The following is a 20472-nucleotide window of genomic DNA, read 5'->3' on the forward strand; positions in this document are numbered from 1 at the left end:
TTCAGAGAAAAATCCTTGTCCAGAACTGAGTCATTATGACAGCATTAATGATAGGGGATAGAAACAGACGAATAATAGGAAAGTGCTTTTACTATGTCATTACACAACAAGGGTAAAATCCAAATTAGGCCACTGTTGCTGAGAATCAGAGGTGAAAGAATAGATGTGTTTGATTAAAACTAGGAAACCAGGCAGGCTAAGGCTGTAGAATAATCCATTGTTTTCTCTTGAAAAAACCCAAAGCCAAAGAAATGAAAATATAGACATTAGAGGGTCAAAAACACCCTGTTCCAGGTGTGGTTTTGGACTCACTTGTGAGAGAAGTTTTAAAATGCTCAGCAAGTCACTGCAGGTAATTGGAGAAAAAAAAAATAAATCTGGGAAATAAAACAGTAACCAAGAGAGATGCTTTTGTAGGAGATTTTTGATTCAGCCTGGAGACTAGTAACAGCAGTAGAGTAGGAAAAGTAACCCAGTGGACTCTAGGGCCAGGACCCTTACTACACATTGCATGCAGAAAATGGAGAGGGAGGAGTGATCTGCAAGCTGGAGAAGATGATGGCTTACCTCTATTCCCACCCTCTGTGCAAGATGGAGCCATTCCCCCAGTCCTGGTTTTCGGTTACCCAGAGGGTTTGCCTCACACAGTCTTGGGGTGGGAGCTAAAAGTAGACAGTTCCCAAGATGAATTCTGCTTAAAGGCCTTTGCAGAAACTGTCTCCAAATGACATTTTTTTTGAGATCACTGAGAACTGATTCCTTCCTAGAACCTTACTGAGTCCCAGAATTGGTGTCTGTTCTAGGTCATAATATCATAGACTCATAGAATGGTTTGCATTGGAAAGGATCTTAAAGATCATCTAGGTCCACCCCCCCAACGTAGGCAAGGACATGTTCCACTAGACCAGGTTGCTCAAAGAAGGTCCTCAAATGCCATGTTCTCACATACTGCTGATACTATTAGTGTTTGCCATGACAAAACCATTTAAAAAAAATAATATATCCAAACATTTATTTTCATTAGACCTTTAAGTAAATTTGGGGAAAATGTCTTACAAATATAGGTTCTTTAAGGTCTGAAAGCCCCTTGAGGTGCAATTCCAGGTCTGTACAGCTAGGTAATTTCTTTATAATAATGTTGATTCATCTCCTGTAGTTGGCACGGTCATACCTATACTAATCTCTACTGAGTCATGAGTGGGTATAGTCCATCCAATACCTGTAGCACATGTGTAATCACCTCTTCTGTAGAGGTCTGAAGAAGCAGAGCCTTGGGTAAAGCTTGTTTCACACAGTGTGAATCTTTTTATTGATGTTTGTATGGCCCTGAAGTCCACTGGAGCAGAGAGTGAATGTGCAGCTACCTTTCATCTTCCTTAGCCCCAGTGTAGATCAGGGCTGAGAAGAGTAGGGAAGAGTGAGAAAGTCACGGGCTCCATCAGGATGCAATTAGCTCAGCTACTGACCTACGTATTTATTGCATGAAGAAGAAAGACGGAGAGTGGTTCAACACCTTTTTTCATCATTTTCACTGTTTCTTTACTCAGGGACTCCATCACATGACAACAGCACCTGTGTGGAAAACACCACTTAATCACCAGAAAGTGAAAAGAGCTTCAGGCTTGTTTGCTTGTGTGAGTCTATATGGGTATTTTCCTTAAAATCTGGCTCTATCTTTCTTTCTCATCACTTAGTACCTGAGAGCCTAATTTCTAAAGAAGTTAATGGTAGGGGAGTACTCATCCTGCAGATGCCAACGAAGCAGTCTCATAGCAACAGCAGCCATGGAAGCACTCAGATCTGATTAGCTCTTCAACCCATTCATGTTCCTTGCACTCCCAGCAGTGTCCTGCCTGAGGGATGAGTTGGCCTCTATCTTATTTTGAGTGTCCTGGGGTATGGATAATTCCCTAGCGAACATTTGAGCTCATCCCGAACAGATGTCTTCCAGCTGCATTGTTCAGTGAAAACCCAGCTTCAGTGTTTGGGAAAAAAAAAAAAAAAAAAAATCCCAAAAAGGTATGGAAAGAAAAATATTCTTGAATTATGCAGAGAACAGATGCAGCTGGAAGCTGAGGAAGTTTCATCAGTGGAGTTCCTCTGCAATGTTATAATACTCTCAGTAAAATTTAGCCTTAGAAAGGTAAAAGCTTAATCTCTGAGGTCCATTTTTATCTCTAGAGGGACATTAGGCATTGCAACAGAGGGATTTACTTGCAGGGGATGGTCAAGTACCGTCCAAAGCCAGAGCTGATGCTGCCAGATATTCTGGCAGCAAGCTACAGTCCCATGGAGGCTGTTGCTTGGAGAAAGCGTGAGGTATCCGCTAGTAAAAAAAGCTTTAAAAATGTAGAACATGATCTGCGAGTTTCAACATGGCAACCGATAAAATTGTCCTGAAGCAGGTGGACGGTATGATCCTGCAGCTCTTTGTGGCTCTGTGATCCCCCAGGCAGGTCCCCACTCTCCCTCTGTAATGCCTCTGAATGTGTTTGGGGAAAACATCAGGCACTAATTTCTCTTGCAAGAGATCACAGAGCAATAAGTAGGCAGCTACTTCTCATAGCATGGGATGAGCTATGGAAAGCCTTTGCCAGGTTTTAGCAGGAGATGGGCCATGTGTGGTCCCGGTGTTTTCCAGGCAGTAGCAGGAGTCAGAACCAAAACCAGTCTCGACACATTCCTTAAACCATTACCCCACAACTTGGCAGCTCCTGCGTGACTTGCAAGCAGTTCAGGCAGGGACTTACTGAGTCTGCGAGGACCTGAGCTAAGGTTCCTAGGGGACAGTCTCCTCTACCTTCACTGAATGTTTGTCATAACCATGTCACTCTGCTTTTTATATCTAGTAAGCTTGTGTCTGGTGCTTGGACCCTTACTGCCTCCACTTGCCATTCCACTGTCACCCCCCTCATATTTACTGTTTTACTGTATGAGAGCTGTATAATCTGAATATATATCTCCAATCTTTCAACCCTGTGCACAGCCAAGCTTCACTGCAGCTCCCAAGCTCCACAATAGCAGGCACAGAACAACTCCTGAACTACTTCCAGTAGTCCCTTCAGCTCCTCAGATACAGTCAGGATGATGAATAACTCACTGATTTTTCACCTTCCTCAGTCCACAAACAAGTAATTGAGCAACAAAAGAGAAAGGGAAACCACCCACCCATGGACCAGCTCTGATCACTTTGTTTTCTGTCTGGTTGGTGGTAAAGAAAGCAAAGCAGCTATGAAGGAGTTGCGAGAGGGATGCTCTTCTGGGGGATGCACAAAATGAGGTGCTGGATGGTCTTGAGATAACTTCCCTAAGAGACAAATGTGGGGCTTAGTTTCAGAGGAATCAGGGTTAGATACAGTCATGGTATAATGCTCCTTGTAGTAGGTAGAAATCTTTATCATGTCCCCCACAAAAATGTATGCTGCAGTGGGGGCCTCTATTCCCCCTGCTTGTACCTTCATTTGTAAATCCATCCTGGGAAGCTGCAAATACCTATTATATCCTGACATCCTCTATGGAGGGAAACTCATTAGATTGATTTTCCACCTGAGTCGCTTATTTAGTCATTTATAACACTGTTGTAAATAAATAGAACCCATCAAAGGGGATCCTTGAATGAGGTTAAAGGGGAGAGAAGAAGGCAGCCAGAACAACAGCAACAAGGGGCTGCAGTCCAGGGAAGTTAAAATGTTTTTTTTTTTTTGTCTTTTCTAGAACTACAGTGGTATTAATATCTTGAGCAAATGTAAACTGTCAGGGAATCTATGCAGAACGCCTCTCCATAGGCAGCGGCACCTCCGTCTCGTTTCCATAGAGACTTGGGCCCCTGCTTCCAGTAGCAAAAATCCTGATTGACACCGTGTACCTTCTGAGAGGTAGAGCCTCAGCGTCAAAGAAACAAGACCTGAATCTTTATGAGTCCCCCGTGGCAGGGGGCTGAGCTTTACAGGGTTCCTTTATTTTATTATTGTTAAAAGTGTTGTTATTATTATTATTATTATTTTTTAAGCTTCTTTCATGCCATGGAAAATGTTCTGGCTTAACAGATTTGGAGTCTGTGATTGAATTTTGATTTCAGCAGCCAGGTAAAACTACAGGCAAGTGGCTAGTTTGCACTCTGAATATTAGAGAAAAGGCTGAGTAGGAGGGGAAAAAAAAAAAAAAAGAAAAAAAAAAGTGCTTGATTGATTCTGATTTTCAGAATTGTAAGGAAATAGAGACTAAGCAATGACTTCATGAGTTGTGAGTCATTTTGCAAGGATCTTCCATAAAAGCAGTGAGTTCCCAAAGCCATGGCAGTGTGCAAAGGGCCAGACAAGGTGATGTTTTTCTGTACCCTGAATACATTGCAGGGTCTGGGATTAATTGAGCCCTTTGGGTGAAACCATTTTTTCCTGGATGGGCAATAAGCCTGGCTTCTTGTGTCCTTACCCCAGTGTGATGCTGGTTTTGGACATTAAGCACTAAGTATGTCCAGTCTCTGAAGAGACATCTCTGGGTGAGATGGGTAGGTAAAATGGGGGAAAAAATTACTAGGCAAACTATTCCTGTTTGGTTTTGTTTCTTCCAGTCCCTGTTTCACACTGCATGTTTTCAGCAAGCACAGCTCTGTTCTCATGCTAGAAGGTTTGCCAGACAGTGATTTCTGCTGATACAGGTGACAATTATCCACATTTTTTTGGGTGGATCCAGGTAAAACAGCTATGCCAGCGTGCTCTTGCAGAGACCCTTGGTGGTCTCCTGTTAGGTCATCTAGCTTGGCCAGGAGGACACATCTATTAGGGTGTTGAAAGGTCACAGTCTTCATGTCTAGTTTGATTTAAGGTAAAAAAAAAAAAAAAAAAAAAAAAAAAGTGTAAATTTATCAGAAAAAAAAAAAAAGTAGGCATTATCTTGATAGATTATATGTGACATATTCTACAAGATGACATTTACCAGCTGTTCAAATCTGTTGTTTTATATAAAAGGCCTACAGGAACCCAGTTTTGCTGGATTTTTATGACAGCTGTCTACTATTCCAGGTGCCTGTGTTGTACATATGTCACATAAAATTGCATCAGTTTGTGTGCTTGCTGATCAAAGGTTGATTCTGTAGGGCATTTGCAATGAACATGGTGCTCTAGATGCAAAGCAGAACCTGCAAATATTTGGGTGCTCTTGTCGTGGATAGACAACCATGGGTCTGTCTGTTGCTGGGAAAGATTTAGAGAACTCATTTCAGTGGGGTTCCCAGGACAGGGTTCATCATATCTAGAAGCAGAGTTTGCTGGTGGAAGGTTCTAGCTGAGCTTGGACGCCTGTTTCTCATTTTTTTCGTTGCAGATTTCTAGCCCTCAGGTCCCTTCAGCACTGTCTTTGATAGAGAATCTGGAAGAAGCCGTCTGTGCAAGAAGGAAACTGTTATGGGGGCTCCCAGAGATGAAGTTCAAATGCTTACATTTTGTATTTTTCCATTCCAGGATGGCTCAGGGAGGTCTGTACACAGTCTGATGTGGCACCTCATCACTTCTGGATGGAGTGACATTGCTTTCTTTGGTGGTTTGAATGCTACTGCAAGTGAACAAGGCCACCAGCTCAGGGCACGAATCCGGAGGCAGCTGCCTGTAGTTGCCACAGTGGCCACCAGCCCAAGCAGGACTATGGGATGTGACCAGTCTCAGAAACCATGCCCTCCTCATGGGTCTGAAAGGCAGAGAAGTACCAGACCCACTGCAGCATTTGCCCGTACTGGGATGTGCAGAAAAGCTATTGAGTTTAACTTCTATGGCGGATAGCATAAGCTGGCCTAAATGCTTGCTCTGGACAAACCTAACAAGGATCAAAAGAAATGTTAATTTAGCCAGGATTAATTCACCTCCAAACCTTCCTGTCTGATAAAGCCAAAAGGAAGTGAGCCACACTGCATTTGTCACCTTAATTCTGAACAAGATTGAAGCTACAGGGCTTAAAGTCTGCCAAGCAATTTCATACACAGTGCCTTGACTCAGTTTGGATTTGCTTTTCTGCAAGTCTCTATGGAGAGAAGACCTCAGAGATGAGAGACTTTGGATCAGGGCATTTTATGGCCCGTTTTCTACTTGATTCCAAGGAGACTTAGGAACCTTGGCCATTATAAACAAGCGAGAGTTATTGTGGAGGAAAATGACACCTGAGAAGCAAAAGCACAGAGTAGTAATGGAGGTACTATCCTGGGAAATCCTACACTGTTGTCTGTTTCTAAAACCGACAAATATTCCTCTCCATACCTCAGTTTCCCTACCTATATAATGAGAAGGATTTACATGGTGGATGTGTGCAATGCATATGGTATCTCAATAAGGGAGCTACAGGAATAAAAGGTATCTGCAGCCAATTTTTTTCTTTCTGCCTCTACCCTCCTTTACTCTTCATCGTTTCATAAATCCTTCCCTCCACTCTATACATCTGCCTCCCCATGGAAAACCAGAAGGACATCATACCCCATACTAGTGGCACTAGTACTGATAGGCAGATAGATCATGAAAACACAGCTACTGGTCTTTCACTGTTTGGAGAAGTCATTCAATGCCTAAATAGCTTGAATATGGATCTGTTCTTGGAGGACAACTATGTTATGGAACACATAAACAAACTGGATATACATGAGACCTTGAGGCCTGCCAAGTCCTACCCACCATGATGATGTCTGCATGGGTAGTCACAGGTCATCCCATGACATCACACAGGGGTTAGATCTTTCTCCAGGCTTGTGTTAAATCTACGCCTTGTCTCTGTGGTTGGGAAGAAGCTTATTATGTAGGTAATGCTCACCTGAATTGTCAAATGTCAAATGAATTGTGCTAATGGTCTTCAAGACCTTGGGTGTTGCTGGCCAATGTTATACTGGTGTTCTAACCATGCTAACCCCAAAAAGTGCCTAGACACAAGGCAGTCCTTGGGGTGAACTCAGATCTTAGCAGATTTCCAGGCAAGACATGAGTACCTAATTAATCAAGGTGAAAAAAGAAGGCCTTTTTGGTATCTACTGTGCCTGACTCCATTGAGGTCTCTTTTGTGCTGTTGTCACATTCTCCTTAGCCACAACATGGGTGGTGGGAATACCTGGAGGGAGTTGAGTACATGAGGTGTGTAGGGCATAGATAGGATCCTAAGAAGGTGGGATATGAAAATCCCAAGCACAATCTTCTTAGTCTACATCTCCCTCCACATCACAACGTGTTCAGTCTCACCACCCAGAGCCTCTCAGCAATTCCCATTGTTCTTGTTCCTTCTGTTTCTGCTTTGAGATGATCTCAAATGGACTCTTAACTCCTGGGCAGGCTATAAGTGAACACCAACACAGACCACTTGAAGGATTGCACTGATATGTATCACTGTCCACGCTGAGCTCAGCCTTAAAGTAACAATCTTGGCTTGTGCTGGTGTCAAAGCCTGGAGTAGTTCAGACCCTCCACTTCTAAGCTTTTGTGTTTCTAAGCCTTTGTGTGTGTGTGTTACAGGCTCTGTAATCCTGGTTACAAAGAGGAATTTTTCCTCAACCTTTTTGGGAAAAGGACCTCATTTTGGTTAAGGAAGGGATTCCCACTCTTCCTGCGATGTTCAGAAAATCCTGCCTCACTGAAGAGTAAAACATACATGTAGAAGCACATGGAGCATATTATTTGCAGAGAGAAATAATGTAGGCCTTGTAAATTCAGTAGTCAGATCAGGACTGCACAAAATGGGGCGAGTTGAAATCAGAAGAGAAATCCTCCTTAATGGATCAAACTGGAGCTGAAAAAAAGCAGAGTCTGAGTCCTGAAAAATTTTATTTCGTTGTCTTTGAGTTTTCTTACCTTTCTCTCTTTGTTGTTGTTGTTGTTTGTTTTTCAATTTGAAGTCAGTTTATAATTAGAGCTGTTTAGAAACAAAAAGTCAAACAGGTTATTTTTTTAAATGTCATGATATTATTCCTTTAGGAAAATAAATAAATAAATAAATAAATAAATAAATAAATAAATCCCATGCAGTAAATAACGGCAAGTGGTTCTGTGAGCTTCAAGACTAAATAAAGTCTGATTTTCTGTGGACTTACAGCTTTTGTTTGAATACTTTTACAAGTAGTGTTAGATGATCACGTTCTGTCTGTGCCTATGCAGGAACAATGGAACAACTGTCCTCTGTTCAGCAACTCCATATCAAAAGCATACAGGCATTTAGTGATTTTGGAAGCCTCTGTGAGTGATGCAGCTAGTAGGTTAAAAGTTATTAAGTTTGCAAGGGGAAAGGTGGAAACACGCACTGACACCACAAAATCGGTTCAGAAATGTAGCCTAAAAAGTAATGAAAATGGTTGTCCCTTAGAAAATTATCACTTGCACTTTTTCAACTAAAGCAGTTTGCTGAAATTAGAACCATTTTGCACCTAGCAAACCTCCTTTCTATTTTTAGTGATTAGATATTGGCTGTAAAAAGCGTGTCACCTGCCTCCAATGCCTACCTGTAGTATCTGTGGGAATAGGGCTAAGATAACATCCAGCTGCATGATCAGAGTGAGCGTCCAGAGCTCACCAGAGCATCGTATTGACACGGTAAGTGGAGCCATTAGAGCTGATTGTGTCAATAAGGAAAGTTTCACAGCCTCCCTAATTACACATTGCTTTGCTGGAAAGAGTGGCTCCAGGGGAGCAGTTAGGCTATACATAAACACACGCCTGCCTGAGGAGTCAATAAATATGATTTACTTGACTGACCAGTGCAATCACTTTGATTAAAAAAAATAATAATAAAAAAATAAAAATAAAAAAGAGTGAAAGGGGAAAAAAAAAAAAAGGAACACTTATTACATATGTGAATGGCATGCTCTGAGAAAGTAAATTTCACCACATTTTTAATTGCCCTGAATAAGCAAATTAAGGGACTCATAGCTGGGAAGGGAAGGGAAGGGAAGGGAAGGGAAGGGAAGGGAAGGGAAGGGAAGGGAAGGGAAGGGAAGGGAAGGGAAGGGAAGGGAAGGGAAGGGAAGGGAAGGGAAGGGAAGGGAAGGGAAGGGAAGGGAAGGGAAGGGAAGGGAAGGGAAGGGAAGGGAAGGGAAGGGAAGGGAAGGGAAGGGAAGGGAAGGGAAGGGAAGGGAAGGGAAGGGAAGGGAAGGGAAGGGAAGGGAAGGGAAGGGAAGGGACTATCAAGAGTGAATTAATGACTTTTTATCAATTCTTTGTGTGTCTGATCCCACATTCCTTCTCCACCAGTGGAAGAACATTTCTGAATAGCTCTGCATTTTGGTTTGTGCCCCAGTAAACACAGAGATGGTTCCCACCTGGATTTTGGAGAGGGTTTCCATTAGTTTGAAGCAGTTCATCCATTGCTGGGCTGTATGTGTCCCAGGTGACTCCCTACTGATGGAGTTAGGAGTACTAATAAGGCATTTCTTTGCTAAAAGAAGGTGTAGGTCCAGTGAATCTCTAGGGATTTTAAGCTGGAGCTGTCAGGGAAAAAAAAAAAAATCTAGAAGGATCTGCAGCAAAACTGGAAAGCTTCTGAGTTCATCTGACACTGTCAGGCTCATCCACCTTTTCCACCTCCCTTAGCATGGTATGCTCATCCCACCCATCTTCCTCCACTGCAACTTGACCATCAGTCCTCCACGCCTCCTCCTGTTGTCCCTCATTGCTCTATTTCTCCTTGCCCTTAGACCTCCTCCAGCAAAGCAACCACGTATCTTGCATTGCTGAAGCTGTGGGAGTGTGCAGTGAGGGGATGAACAATGATGAGGATGATTTTTCTCTTCTATAGAGGTTTTTAATTTTAATTCCCACAGTGTAGAGTGGAGTTCTGCCCCCCTCTGCTGGAAGAGCTCAGCACCTCCAGCTGAGTTGCTCCTGATTTTCGCTCTGCCAGACAGAGGGTTGGTCCTTGCAGGAGACCCAGCCCTTTGGCCATGTACATAGACCGCGCAAAGTCTAACCATGTTCTCCTGTCCAGTGTTCTGCTATACTCGCCCAGTGTGGAATGACTCTGTCTACTTTTATGTTCCTAGTTTGACTCCTCGATGGTTTTTCACCTCTTTGCCATTGACAGAAGCTGAGGGCACAAGGGTGGAGATTCAGCTGTGTATTCAGATTACATCTTTAAACTTTGTCACACTTGAGTTTGTGGTTGAATGACCTGAAGACACAAGGGTTTGAAGCTGGCTTATACGCATCTTTGGCCACTGGACCATGTCCTGCCTTTTCAACCTGAGAGCAAAAGGAATGCCTGGGAGGTGCATTTGGCAATGCACATTTTAGTGCCTGTTGTGAAATAAATAAGTCTGTTTGTTTCTCCTGTTGATCAATCCAAGTGCATGTTACCAGCTGCAACACGCACCCCACATTGTTAGTCCTAGAGTCCTTCTTGCTGGGGGCAGACCAGGGGCAGAGCAGGGAGTGGGGGATAAATTCACCTGAAAAATGCAAAACATTCACTAGCAAAATGTTTTCAGAAGAGAAGGGATGTGCAGAGGTAGAGTTATGTACCCCATGAGATGAAGGTCTTTGGGGTCAGATCTTTGAGCCCAGCACACTGCAGAAATACTCAGTTCAGTTCAAAACTCTCTGAGCTATCTCCCCTGCCAAGTTCCCTTCCCCTAGTCCTGATGACCTGGAGGTATGTTATAGGTAAAGAACCCAAGCAATTGAAAATATCCCTGCTGTAGAGGAATGCATCATGCAACAAAACGCTAGCCTGATAACAGCTTCAGCATGTCTGTGCTGATGAGTGCTGGCTCTGCTCTTATGACTGCAAAGGTCTCTTTGGATATCAGGTAGAGCTGATTCTGGCCTAGCAATTTCTTTACCTTGCCCCAACCTGCTCATCCATGCAAATTACCTCTCAGGCATGGGTATGAATGTGATTGCTCTATGTTTTATTTGCCTTTCTCTTAGCTGTACCCAAAAAGTCCTGAACAATCCAGTCCTGTGTCTCCCAGCCTCCTGGGCCACCACCTGGCTTAATCTGAGAGGCTAAACAACCCCTCTTAAAACACCTCCATATCCACATCCAAACCCTCCTCTCCAAAGGCCCAGTACTTTTCATTCTGATGTTAGTCATCTGCTTTTGTTGAGAAGTGAGATTTTATGACTCAAATAAGCCCAAACAACTGAGAAGAATACATCTTCAGAGTGCTATAGATATTTGAGTCCCCCATGAACCAAGACAGAAAGACCAAAAAGCAAGGCACAAAGCAATTGAAGCAGATATTTCAAAGTTTTATTGTATAAATCTACAAAAGGCTTTGCTACAATAGCAAATAAAGTGTAGCATTATTCTACTCACAGGTTCTAGTGGCTTGGTGTGATCTTGTAACTCCAACATGACACATGAGGAATAACTGCCTGATACAGTCAGATCTAGGGCAAGTGATGTCGGCTTACAAAGACCTTTTGGCTTCAACCCCTATAACCTGTAGTGATTCAATGAGTTTGCCTTTTGTACAAGGTTGTTTGAATTATTAATATTTCTAGTAAAAATAAAAACTCTAAAGTAGTTCTGTCAGAGTCAAATGTAAAATTACCTAAGGAAAAAAAAAATCTCCAGTGATTGAAATCTTCTAAAGTTTCACAGACACAGCACATACACACTTCTTCATTCACGTGACTCTACCCCAGGAAAACAAACTACCAGTCCTTCCTGGAGAAGCTGGTAATATAAACCAGGGTGCTACAAGTAAAGCTCCAATCAGCTAGGAGCAATAACTGAAATAAAACCAGCCAAGGGTGTTCAGTTGTGCACACTCCACAAAGTCAGTGGAAAATGTACAAAGCTCAGGACCATATAATCAAGTAGTTCAGGCAGGATAACTCATAGAAAAGGCAGGAAAGTCTATGGACATTGAAAATACCCATTGAGGCAGTCAGGTCCCTTGAGAGGGACTGTGGAAATTAAGCACCTCAAAATCAAACTTCATTTTGACCTTGGGATGATACCTATGAAGTCTGCTTTACATGGTTTCACATAATTTTCTGGTCCTGGACATTTTTGGCTGAGCAATGTTGGAATGTGCATGATATCCCATTGGCTTGGTTCAAACACAACAAAACTCCGCAGAATTTGGTTAAGTGGATCTGATCGCTCGACACATGCACACCCGCACTGACACGCACACACATACCCGGGACCCCTGGCTCTGGAAGAGAGAGGAACCAACAGGATCCCTTCAAATGAGATGTGAACCAAAACTGTCTTGCAAAAAGGCTTGGTTCAACTCACTCGAGCTGTTGTCTCTCATGCACCTTTTTTTTGCTCCCTGGGTCTGTATGGAAGCAGTCACGCCAAAGCCACCACAAGAGCATCACTTCTTGCAGTAACTCTGGCCCATGCAGATCCAGGAAGCGCCTGCTGTCTCACAAGTGTCCCTTTTGGCAAGACAGCTGGCCCAGTTGTGCAGGCTCAAGTAGTTCAGACAAGCATCTGGACCCCAGGATGCTTCTCCGAACCTCCAGAGCTGTTTGAGGTTTGAAAACTGATACCCGCATGAAATGAAGCGACCCTCGACTCAGGAAAAATGAGTTACAGCCTTAACAGCATGGAGGGTTCGTAGCCTAGGAAGGGTCAGTCATTTGGCAAAGTTAATCAGGAAAGTTTTTGTGTTTTAATCTGATAATCTAGTGAAGATTTCTTTAGATGAGTCCCAGTGGCCCCAGACTGCAGAGGTATGGCATCATCTCAACAGACAGTCGGTACAAGTCCAGCATCCTTGCTGTCCCCAAAGCCCAGACCTGGTTCTCTTGGTTTATCTTTTCTCCTGGTTTCTCTTTTCATTCTCAGCACTTTCTTCTGCTCTTGGACTAGTTGAACTAGCTCAGCCTTTTCTTCACCCTGTTGGAAGTGGCTCCCTCTTTCATTCTGGCTCTCAGCATCTTGAATACAGCATTGCACGGCATGGTTGGCTCTTTGGTGCACATTTTGCCTTCTTGTCTTCCAGAAGTGTTTGCTTCTCCCCTGGGAAAGTAGGTGTCTTGGGCACAGAGGAGGAAACTCAGCAACAGCAGCAGGAATTTCTGTTAGAGAAAAAAAAAAAAATAGAGCAGCTGAGGTTAGATTTCCAAAGTCTCCAAATAAGTTCTACAGAGAATATAGGGGATTTTTCAGGATATAGGTTAATATTCAGCTGGTGTGGCCACCAGGTGCCTGGGCCTCTAAACAGGTGTCTAAGCATTGCCAGAGGTCCAGCAGGAAGAAAAACAGGACACTCTGTCCGCAGAACTTGAATCACTGGGGCTGGTGCTTGTGTTCCCACATTAAGCTGAAATCCCACCTATCTGATGGTGCCAGCCCCCCACAGCCATTGGGCCTGAGGTCCCAAGCCCAGCCCTGATTTGCACCTGAGTTATTTCATATCTTGCCTGAGGACACTGGGGAGGTTAAAAAAGGCTCTCAGGGGTAGGATGGGAGGTAATTACCTGTGCCAGGCTTTCATTCAGGCAGAGGATCCAGCACTCAGCAGCTGGGGATCCTGGCAGCAGGTCCCCTGTTGAATTCTTAGTTTTGAAGTCTTTTCTCTTTGGCTTTCCTTCCGAGACCTGAGCACCATGAAGTGATTTCTTCTCAGAGGAGGCTCTGAGTGAGTCACTGTAATCAAGAGAAGATAATGCTTGTAATGCACGGCCAGCTCATCCTCAGCACTGACACCCACTCCTCCACCACTCATTCCCAGGTCAGGCTCCCTTCTTTCTGCAGACACAGCCACTGCAAGCTAACTCACTCTGAGCAAGTGAGGGGAGAGCCCTCACTCCTCCTGACACTGACTCACTTCTAGGCAAGGATGGAGAGCAAAGGTGCATCTCCTTTGGGCTGTGCATAGCCCTGTGATGTGTTGTCAATGCTGGGCACTCAAGCCCATGGCTTCATGGGCCAGTTACTTCCCACTCCCTCCCTCCATTAATTAGAAAGTGTAAGATGCTGTCCTGTTTGGAAAATTTTTGTATTCACTGTCTTTTATTTCCCTTTGATTGTCCTTCCCTTTTTTCCTCCATAGCCTAGTTTGCCAGTTACAGTGCTCATATCCCATTTATCCCAGTGCAAGGATCCCACTGGTCAGGCTAAGGCTAATTTAGGCCTGAGTGCAGAGAGGATAATGTCAGAAAGTTGTCTTACCTTCAGCCTCTTGGAAGGAGGCATGCCAAAGGCCTTCCAAGCCGCCGGTGTCACACATTGCTGCTGTTGTAGTGCCAGGGACATCCCAGGGACACTCCTGTCGCTGCATCCCTGCTGTACATCTTGCAGAGGTGTTGCTTATTTGGTCTGGTGGCGAATGCAGATAATGCTCAAGATGTGTCCAGCCTCAAGAGGTTTTGAAGAGCCAAACTTCCTGCATCTTACAGCAATTTCTTCTCAAAGTCCTATCATCAAGCCTCGGTCAAAGCAAGGCAAATGCTGAGCATTGCTGTCTCACCATGGAAAATGTCACTCAGTCCAAGTCCATCTTCATCCATGGCAAAGGGGCTGTTGTAGTGAGTTCTGTGTGAACAGGCAACTCTTTGTCCTCAGATGACAGAGGTGCCAGGCTTTCCAAGAGCATTTCAGTCTGTCTGTGAAAGCAGAAATTCTTCTTCGTGATGCACAGGCTGAGGCTGTGCTGGGACACACAGCTCCTCTCTTCACGTTGATTTGCTTTTATATGGCAAAAGTTCCTGTTGTCTCCACATATCAGCATGGACATGATTTGCTGCTCTGGGGATATTTTGCTCTGAATTTTGGCTGTGTTTGTTTGTTTCATTCAAAGTATAAGGATTTGTTTCCTCTAACTCCCCCCCACCCTCTCAAAATACCTGTGGTGCTTGCTTTCTTCACCCTGACACCTTCCCTTCTCTGAAAGGAGACTCATTCTCCCTTCAATAAAATAACCCAGAATTTAATTTGAAACTCTGTTTACTGCTGAATGCACAGTGTAATGTGCAGAGAAAGGGTGAAATTTGCTACTGCACTGCAGTGGCCTTGATTGGAGTGAGCAAAAGCTAAGATAAGGAGTAAATCAGCCTCTTGGGAGGAAAAACATTAAAGCAGGTATTGGGTATACTGAAATTAAAAACACTAAACATTGCCCACATTCTTAAGGTTTTCATTTCCTGAAGTCGCAGGATTTCCTCTTAATTAAACAAAATAAACAAATAAAAATCTTTTATCCTTTAAAGCGAGACAGAAGAGGAGATTGCCAAGTAAACAGAAGCCCAGCGGTAAATTAGAAATGGGCGAGGGTCAGAAGAAAGATGTCCTCTCAGAACCTCTTTACGAGAGGGAGGGGAGAAGGAGGAGAGATCCAGATGGGTAGGAACCCTCAGCCAATAGCTGCACTCGTCAGAAGTCCTTGAAAGCCGCCAGTGCCAAGCGGCTGCTTCTGAAGTTGGGAATTGTCTCTGGTTTCTTGTCATGGGTCTTATAAAATTGTCCGTCCCCCACAGTGGTGCAAGCAGCATCCCCGGCACCACCGTATGGCGTGGCTCGGGTGAGGTGGGCAACCACATCCTAAGGTTGCCTCTCCCCCTTCGCCTCCCTCCCCCCACGAGCAAAGTTGATTCCTTTGCTATGGGCTGTTGGACTGAGCACACCTCATGTCGCGGCTCAGCCGGAACCTCTCTCCAAGGAGAAGCTTCCTAAATTCGCCCCCTTCTCCCGTTCACATAACCCAGATTGCCATCATCTGTTGGACTAACTCATATGACAGTAGCTGGAGGGCTAGGGGGCTCGGGTTGTGTCCCATTGCTCGGCACGGGGCTGGCGGTGGTTGAGGGAGGCATGCTCTCCACAGAGTCCCCTGATTGAATTTCAGGGGTCCTCTGTGGGCTGGGCTCATCGGAGTGGTCCATGTTGCCTTGGACTTCCTTCCCTCTTTGGATCAGCTGCTCTAAGGTCTTGGGCAAGGGGTAACTCAAGAAGCGCTTCAGTTTGGGCTGGAGGGTGCCTACCACATACTGGATAATCTCCTCCTCATCGGCATCAACATACAGGGTCTGGTACAAGTCTCTCTTGCGCCAGAGGAACTGGTCGAGGGGCTCCCCCTCTTTCTGGGGTAGATCCAGCTCCCTTTTGATAGCATCCCTAGTCAGAGTCCCCTCGCTGTACTGCAGGAACTCCTTCTTGAACTCAACCCAGTTCTTGACGGAGTCCTGCTTGTATTCCCACCACTTTTTAGCTGGGCCGTTCATGTGGTTCTGGATCTGAGACAGCCAGTACTCCTCTGTCCCACCCACCTGCTTTAAGTATTCCTCCAAGTGGCTCAAAAACTCCCGGGGATCCTCAAAGACCTGGGTCTCCACTGGGGAGGCTGGAGCATCCTCTGACACAGAGACCCACTGGTAGGAATCGTGGCCCTGGGGGATGCTGGGCACCTCCCCAGGAGGAGGGGTCAGCGCATACATTTGGCTCATATCAAGGGCATAATCATAAATCTCCCCCTCGCTGGGCCTTATCTCTGGGCCTCCCACCCCAACGGACACAGTCTGCTTGCCATGTTCCCCAGGGCAATATTTGCCCCCCATGGACTCCAGACGGTCTGCCCACTTCTCCAGACGGAAAAAGACCTCCTTCCAAACATTCATCTCTCTCTTGACCCATCTCTCCAGATGGGCAATGGTCTCCTGGCACCTGGCCAGGCAGGCCTTGATGGACTTCTTCCATCTCTGATTATCAGTCGGGACGTGGTCCTCTAAGTTGTTCTCTAACTTCCCCACCGATTTCTGCAAGCCCTTCAGCTCGCGCTCCACCTGCTTGGAGACCTCGGACAGGAGGTGCCGGTGGGTCCTCCTGACGTGCTCCAACATTTCCGCCCTGCATTTCCCTATCTGTAGGATCACATTGGGCTTGTTGGCCACTCCACGGTGCCCCTGGAAGGAGTGGATGCCCGCGTTGGTGACATTATCCAGCTGCATGGCTCCTACCGTACAAGTGTCAAACACAGAAAAAAACTGGGTTGTAAGCCCCGGCACTAGAGCCTGCTCTCAAAACCCCCACTGCAACACTTCCCAAAAGACACACAGAGACTTCTAAACCCCCCTCAAAGGACTTTTCGACACAAACACAACCAAATCAGATATCACCGCAGAGTGAGCTGTTCGGTCCCCGTGGATCTCAGAGAGAGTTGTAGGCAAATTTCTCCCGGTGCCCTGCTGGAAACGCCTGTCTCACGTGCTCAGGGTGTCCCAGAGAGAACCAGGATCTTCCAGGAACGAGGAGAGGAGTTGGCTAAGATGTCCAGCCCCAAACGCGTGCCTGCTACCTGCTCGTCCGGAGCTGAGAATCTCGAACGACGAAGAGTCCCCGCTCGGTTGAAACACACAGCGATGCACACAGAGGCTGAAAGCTGCCGCAAAAGAAAGAAAGAAAAAAAAAAAAAATCCTGATGATTTCTTCTCCGGTAAACTTGGCGAGTCAAAAGCGCTTTCACTAGAGATGCAAAGAGCTGCTTCTCTTCCCTGTCTGAACTGCCACTAGTCCAGGCACTTCCATCTACTTATACCCCGCACAGCTCAACATGTGGGTGGTGCCCTGCCTCCTCCCGCACTCTCGGCACAGCGTTCATTGGAGGAGAAGCGAGGCCGGTGTCTGTGGCAACCCAGATCTTGGCAGCCTCCCCTCGCTTCCCACCCCCTCGCGTACGCCCCCAGACTCGACGCGAGATGCACTTGAAAGGTGCTGGAGACAGTTGGAGAGATGGATGAGTAATCGCACCTTCCGCCTTTCGGATTGCAGGAAAAACACTTATTCATTCCACAACTATTTACTCAGCAAGGTCATCATTAGCATGCTTCCCCTGGCAGGGCTCGCAGGGGGGAGATGAGGAGGGATTCAGTGTGTCACCCCAAGCCAGACGCCCACGGGGCCCCCGCATGCCCTCACATGCACACACACACACACACACAGAGCTGCTCACTCCTATTGCACTCGCTTGGAAACGGTGGAAATTCAGCAGGGAAAAGAAAAAAAAAAAAAAGAGAGAGAGAAAGGAAAAAAAAAAAAAAAAAGAGGAGGGGGGAAGGAGAGGGGGAAGCACTCAAAGGAGACACTTCAGGGCAAATTGGGGCACTCTGGACTTTCTAAACCACTGGTGGGTGGGAGTCATCCCCAGTGCTTAATTGCAGCAGACCGACCTCTATCTCGGGAATATTCGGTCAGGGAGGGGGATGGCATCCTGGTTTTTACACCGAATTAAATCCGCCCATCAAAAGCCTGTTCCGTACTTAGCTTGAATCAGATGCTTAATCAGTTAGCCAACCCACAAGCGCAGATGAAACCACATTTGTTCTCCGCTCTTGACAAAGCAGGAAAAGCCAACCATAAAAGGAGACCCGGGGACTTATATAAGCCAGAGATAAAGGATTCCCTAATCCGAGAGAGTTCCCCACCGGAACCTCCTCAGAGAGGTTTTGAGGACATCCGGGGCTCCTTGTTCTCTCCTGATGACAGTGACCGGAGGCAGGAGGATGCTGATTCATGGATATCACCTAAAAAAGGGGTTTCTCGCTTATTACCAGTGAGGAGATGCCTTGCCTCTGCCTCAAGGTGATGGGCAGTGTGCCAGGCAGGCTTAGGATGGGTCCCTACTCACATGGCTCCTTGCCACTTGTCTTCTGGTGGGACTATAGCCAGAATGGTAAATTTAAAATGCAGAGGTGATGGATGTTTTTTCAGTGAGGTCCTGCAGAAAGGGGGTGTCAGTGACCCTCAAACAGAGTCAAAATAAAGTCCTATGGGAGCAAACAGGCAGTGTTTAAGCTGTGTGGTGCAAAGAAGGACACGAGGACAGGGGGTCAGGAGTCCCTTGTTCCCCATATCCATGTGCTATAGGAAAATGCACGTCTGCTCCCTGACAGTTGATGTGGTAACAGCACATGGACAAATACTTCTGCCATATGGCTGTAAGGGGAAACAGGAGGGTTATTTGGGGCAGCAGCAAGCTGGCATAGAAGGGCTGTGTGGCTGGGTTAAGGTGGGGAGTGCCAGTGAGAAGGGAAGGGGACAAAAGTCTAAGGCTGGAAACTCAGGATGTCTATTCCAGCAGGCCCTCCCAGTGCCACTTTATCCCCCACATATCTTGTTAGGGATATGACCAGCAGACTGCTATGATCTCTGTCTTCCTTTCTGTTGGATTTCCTGAGCATGAGAGGTTTGTGCATCTGTGTGTTTAGAAAGGGTCAAATGTGGATCATCTGAGGGTTTGGGACAGGTCTGAAGCCTTTTCTGCTGTGGTCCCTATACCCCAGAGAATCCTTCTTAAACTTGCTTTGCCTGTAAGAGATCACTGGAACTGGGAGAGACTGTGCAATCTGTGATTCTCTGGATTCAAATAAGGTTATTTTCCAGAATTTTTTTTTACCCAGGAGCCCTAGAAATGACCCTTAAGAGACTAATGGTGGATGAGGACAGGTTATAGGCTGGATTTAGCTTTGTAGGGAGACATGGTTTCAACCTCAGTTTGTCCCATCAGATGCAAGAGTCTGGGATGAATTGGCTGTGAAAACTCCACCACATCTGTCTCTTTCCAGCCCCTGATATATATATTTTTTCTTCTCCCTTAGTTTTCATGGTGGGGGGATTCATTAAGGTCTGAATGGCATCACTCGACACTTAGGTCGGGTCACAGTATAATTAAGGCTGGAAGGGACCACAGGAGGTCTCTAGCCCAAATTCCCACTCCTAGAAGGGTGGTTGCAGGGTCAGATGAGGTTGCTCAGGACCTTATCCAGACAGATTTTGAAAGCCCAAGGGACAGGAATTATATAGAACTCTTTAGGCAACCTGATTCACTTCTGACTGTCCTCAGATGGGCAACATTCCTCCTTACATCCAGATGTATCTTGCTTGAGTTTATGCCCTCTCACCAACCACCTCTGTGAAGAGTCTTTTCCTCCTTGATAACCTCCCCACAGATGCAGGGGAACCAATGTTTTGTTCCCCCCCCAAAGCCATCCCTTCTCCAGGAGGAACAAGCAGGTCCCACACCAGGTTCTGGCAAGTGCTCCATCCCTGGTCACCTTGCTGTCCTCTGCTGAACTTGGTCCTCTTGATTGATGTCTTGTACTGAGGGGCCCGAAGGTGGTGGAAACAAATAGAAATAGTCTAATACATCTCGAGTAGAGGTTGTTAATGACTTCCATTGATCTTCTGGCTGTGCTTATGTTCCCTCAGCCCAGGATACCCTTTTATGCTGCCAGGATCATGCTCAGCTAGCTGTCCCCCAGCAATCCCAGCTCCATTTTTGAGCCCCAGCCAGTGAGTCACTGCCAGGGACACTTTATTCCCAGGTATAGGACTTCTAAATATCATATCCTTGTTGAACATCAGAAGATTTCTGTTGGCCCTTTCCTCCAGCTTTTCCAGGTCTCTAGCTTCGCCTCCTTCTGCACCCTTTCCACCGAGCTCCCCTCCTAATCTATGCGGGGGTGGTGGTGGAGGAGACCGGAGAGGGGAGGAGGAACGGGGGTTTTCCTTCTGGACCTGCTGGGGAATGTCTTGCTGATTAAGACATAGTGATAAGAATTT

General features: G+C 45.8%; 1 protein-coding gene and 1 long non-coding RNA gene across 3 annotated transcripts; one reads left to right on the top strand and one right to left on the bottom strand.

Annotated features, from left to right (window-relative positions):
• The first annotated feature begins 3597 nt into the window (after positions 1-3597).
• Positions 3598-6352, top strand: LOC311433082. 2 transcript variants are annotated; one of them, XR_014690554.1, is made up of 2 exons: positions 3598-3681; positions 5323-6352. It is a non-coding gene; the product is annotated as an uncharacterized lncRNA (long non-coding RNA). The 2 variants fall into 2 exon arrangements; XR_014690555.1 differs by having other exon boundaries at positions 5460-6352.
• Positions 6353-11183: 4831 nt separating this feature from the next.
• ARC (activity regulated cytoskeleton associated protein) lies at positions 11184-17379 on the bottom strand. Its single transcript, XM_084509395.1, has 3 exons — positions 14092-17379; positions 13398-13566; positions 11184-12995 (listed from the first exon to the last, which is right to left on the bottom strand). The coding sequence occupies exon 1, from the start codon at positions 16860-16862 to the stop codon at positions 15648-15650; it is 1215 nt and encodes a 404-aa protein (XP_084365521.1). The 5' UTR covers positions 16863-17379; the 3' UTR covers positions 11184-12995; positions 13398-13566; positions 14092-15647.
• Positions 17380-20472: the final 3093 nt, after the last annotated feature.

This window comes from Aythya ferina (assembly GCF_964211825.1).
Source record: "Aythya ferina genome assembly, chromosome: 2".
In the NCBI taxonomy this organism is placed as follows: Eukaryota; Metazoa; Chordata; class Aves; order Anseriformes; family Anatidae; genus Aythya; species Aythya ferina.

What these genes read in the sequence shown, in the direction of transcription:
- ARC (XM_084509395.1), bottom strand. Translation starts at nt 16,862, where the DNA reads ATGCAGCTGGATAATGTCACCAACGCGGGCATCCACTCCTTCCAGGGG.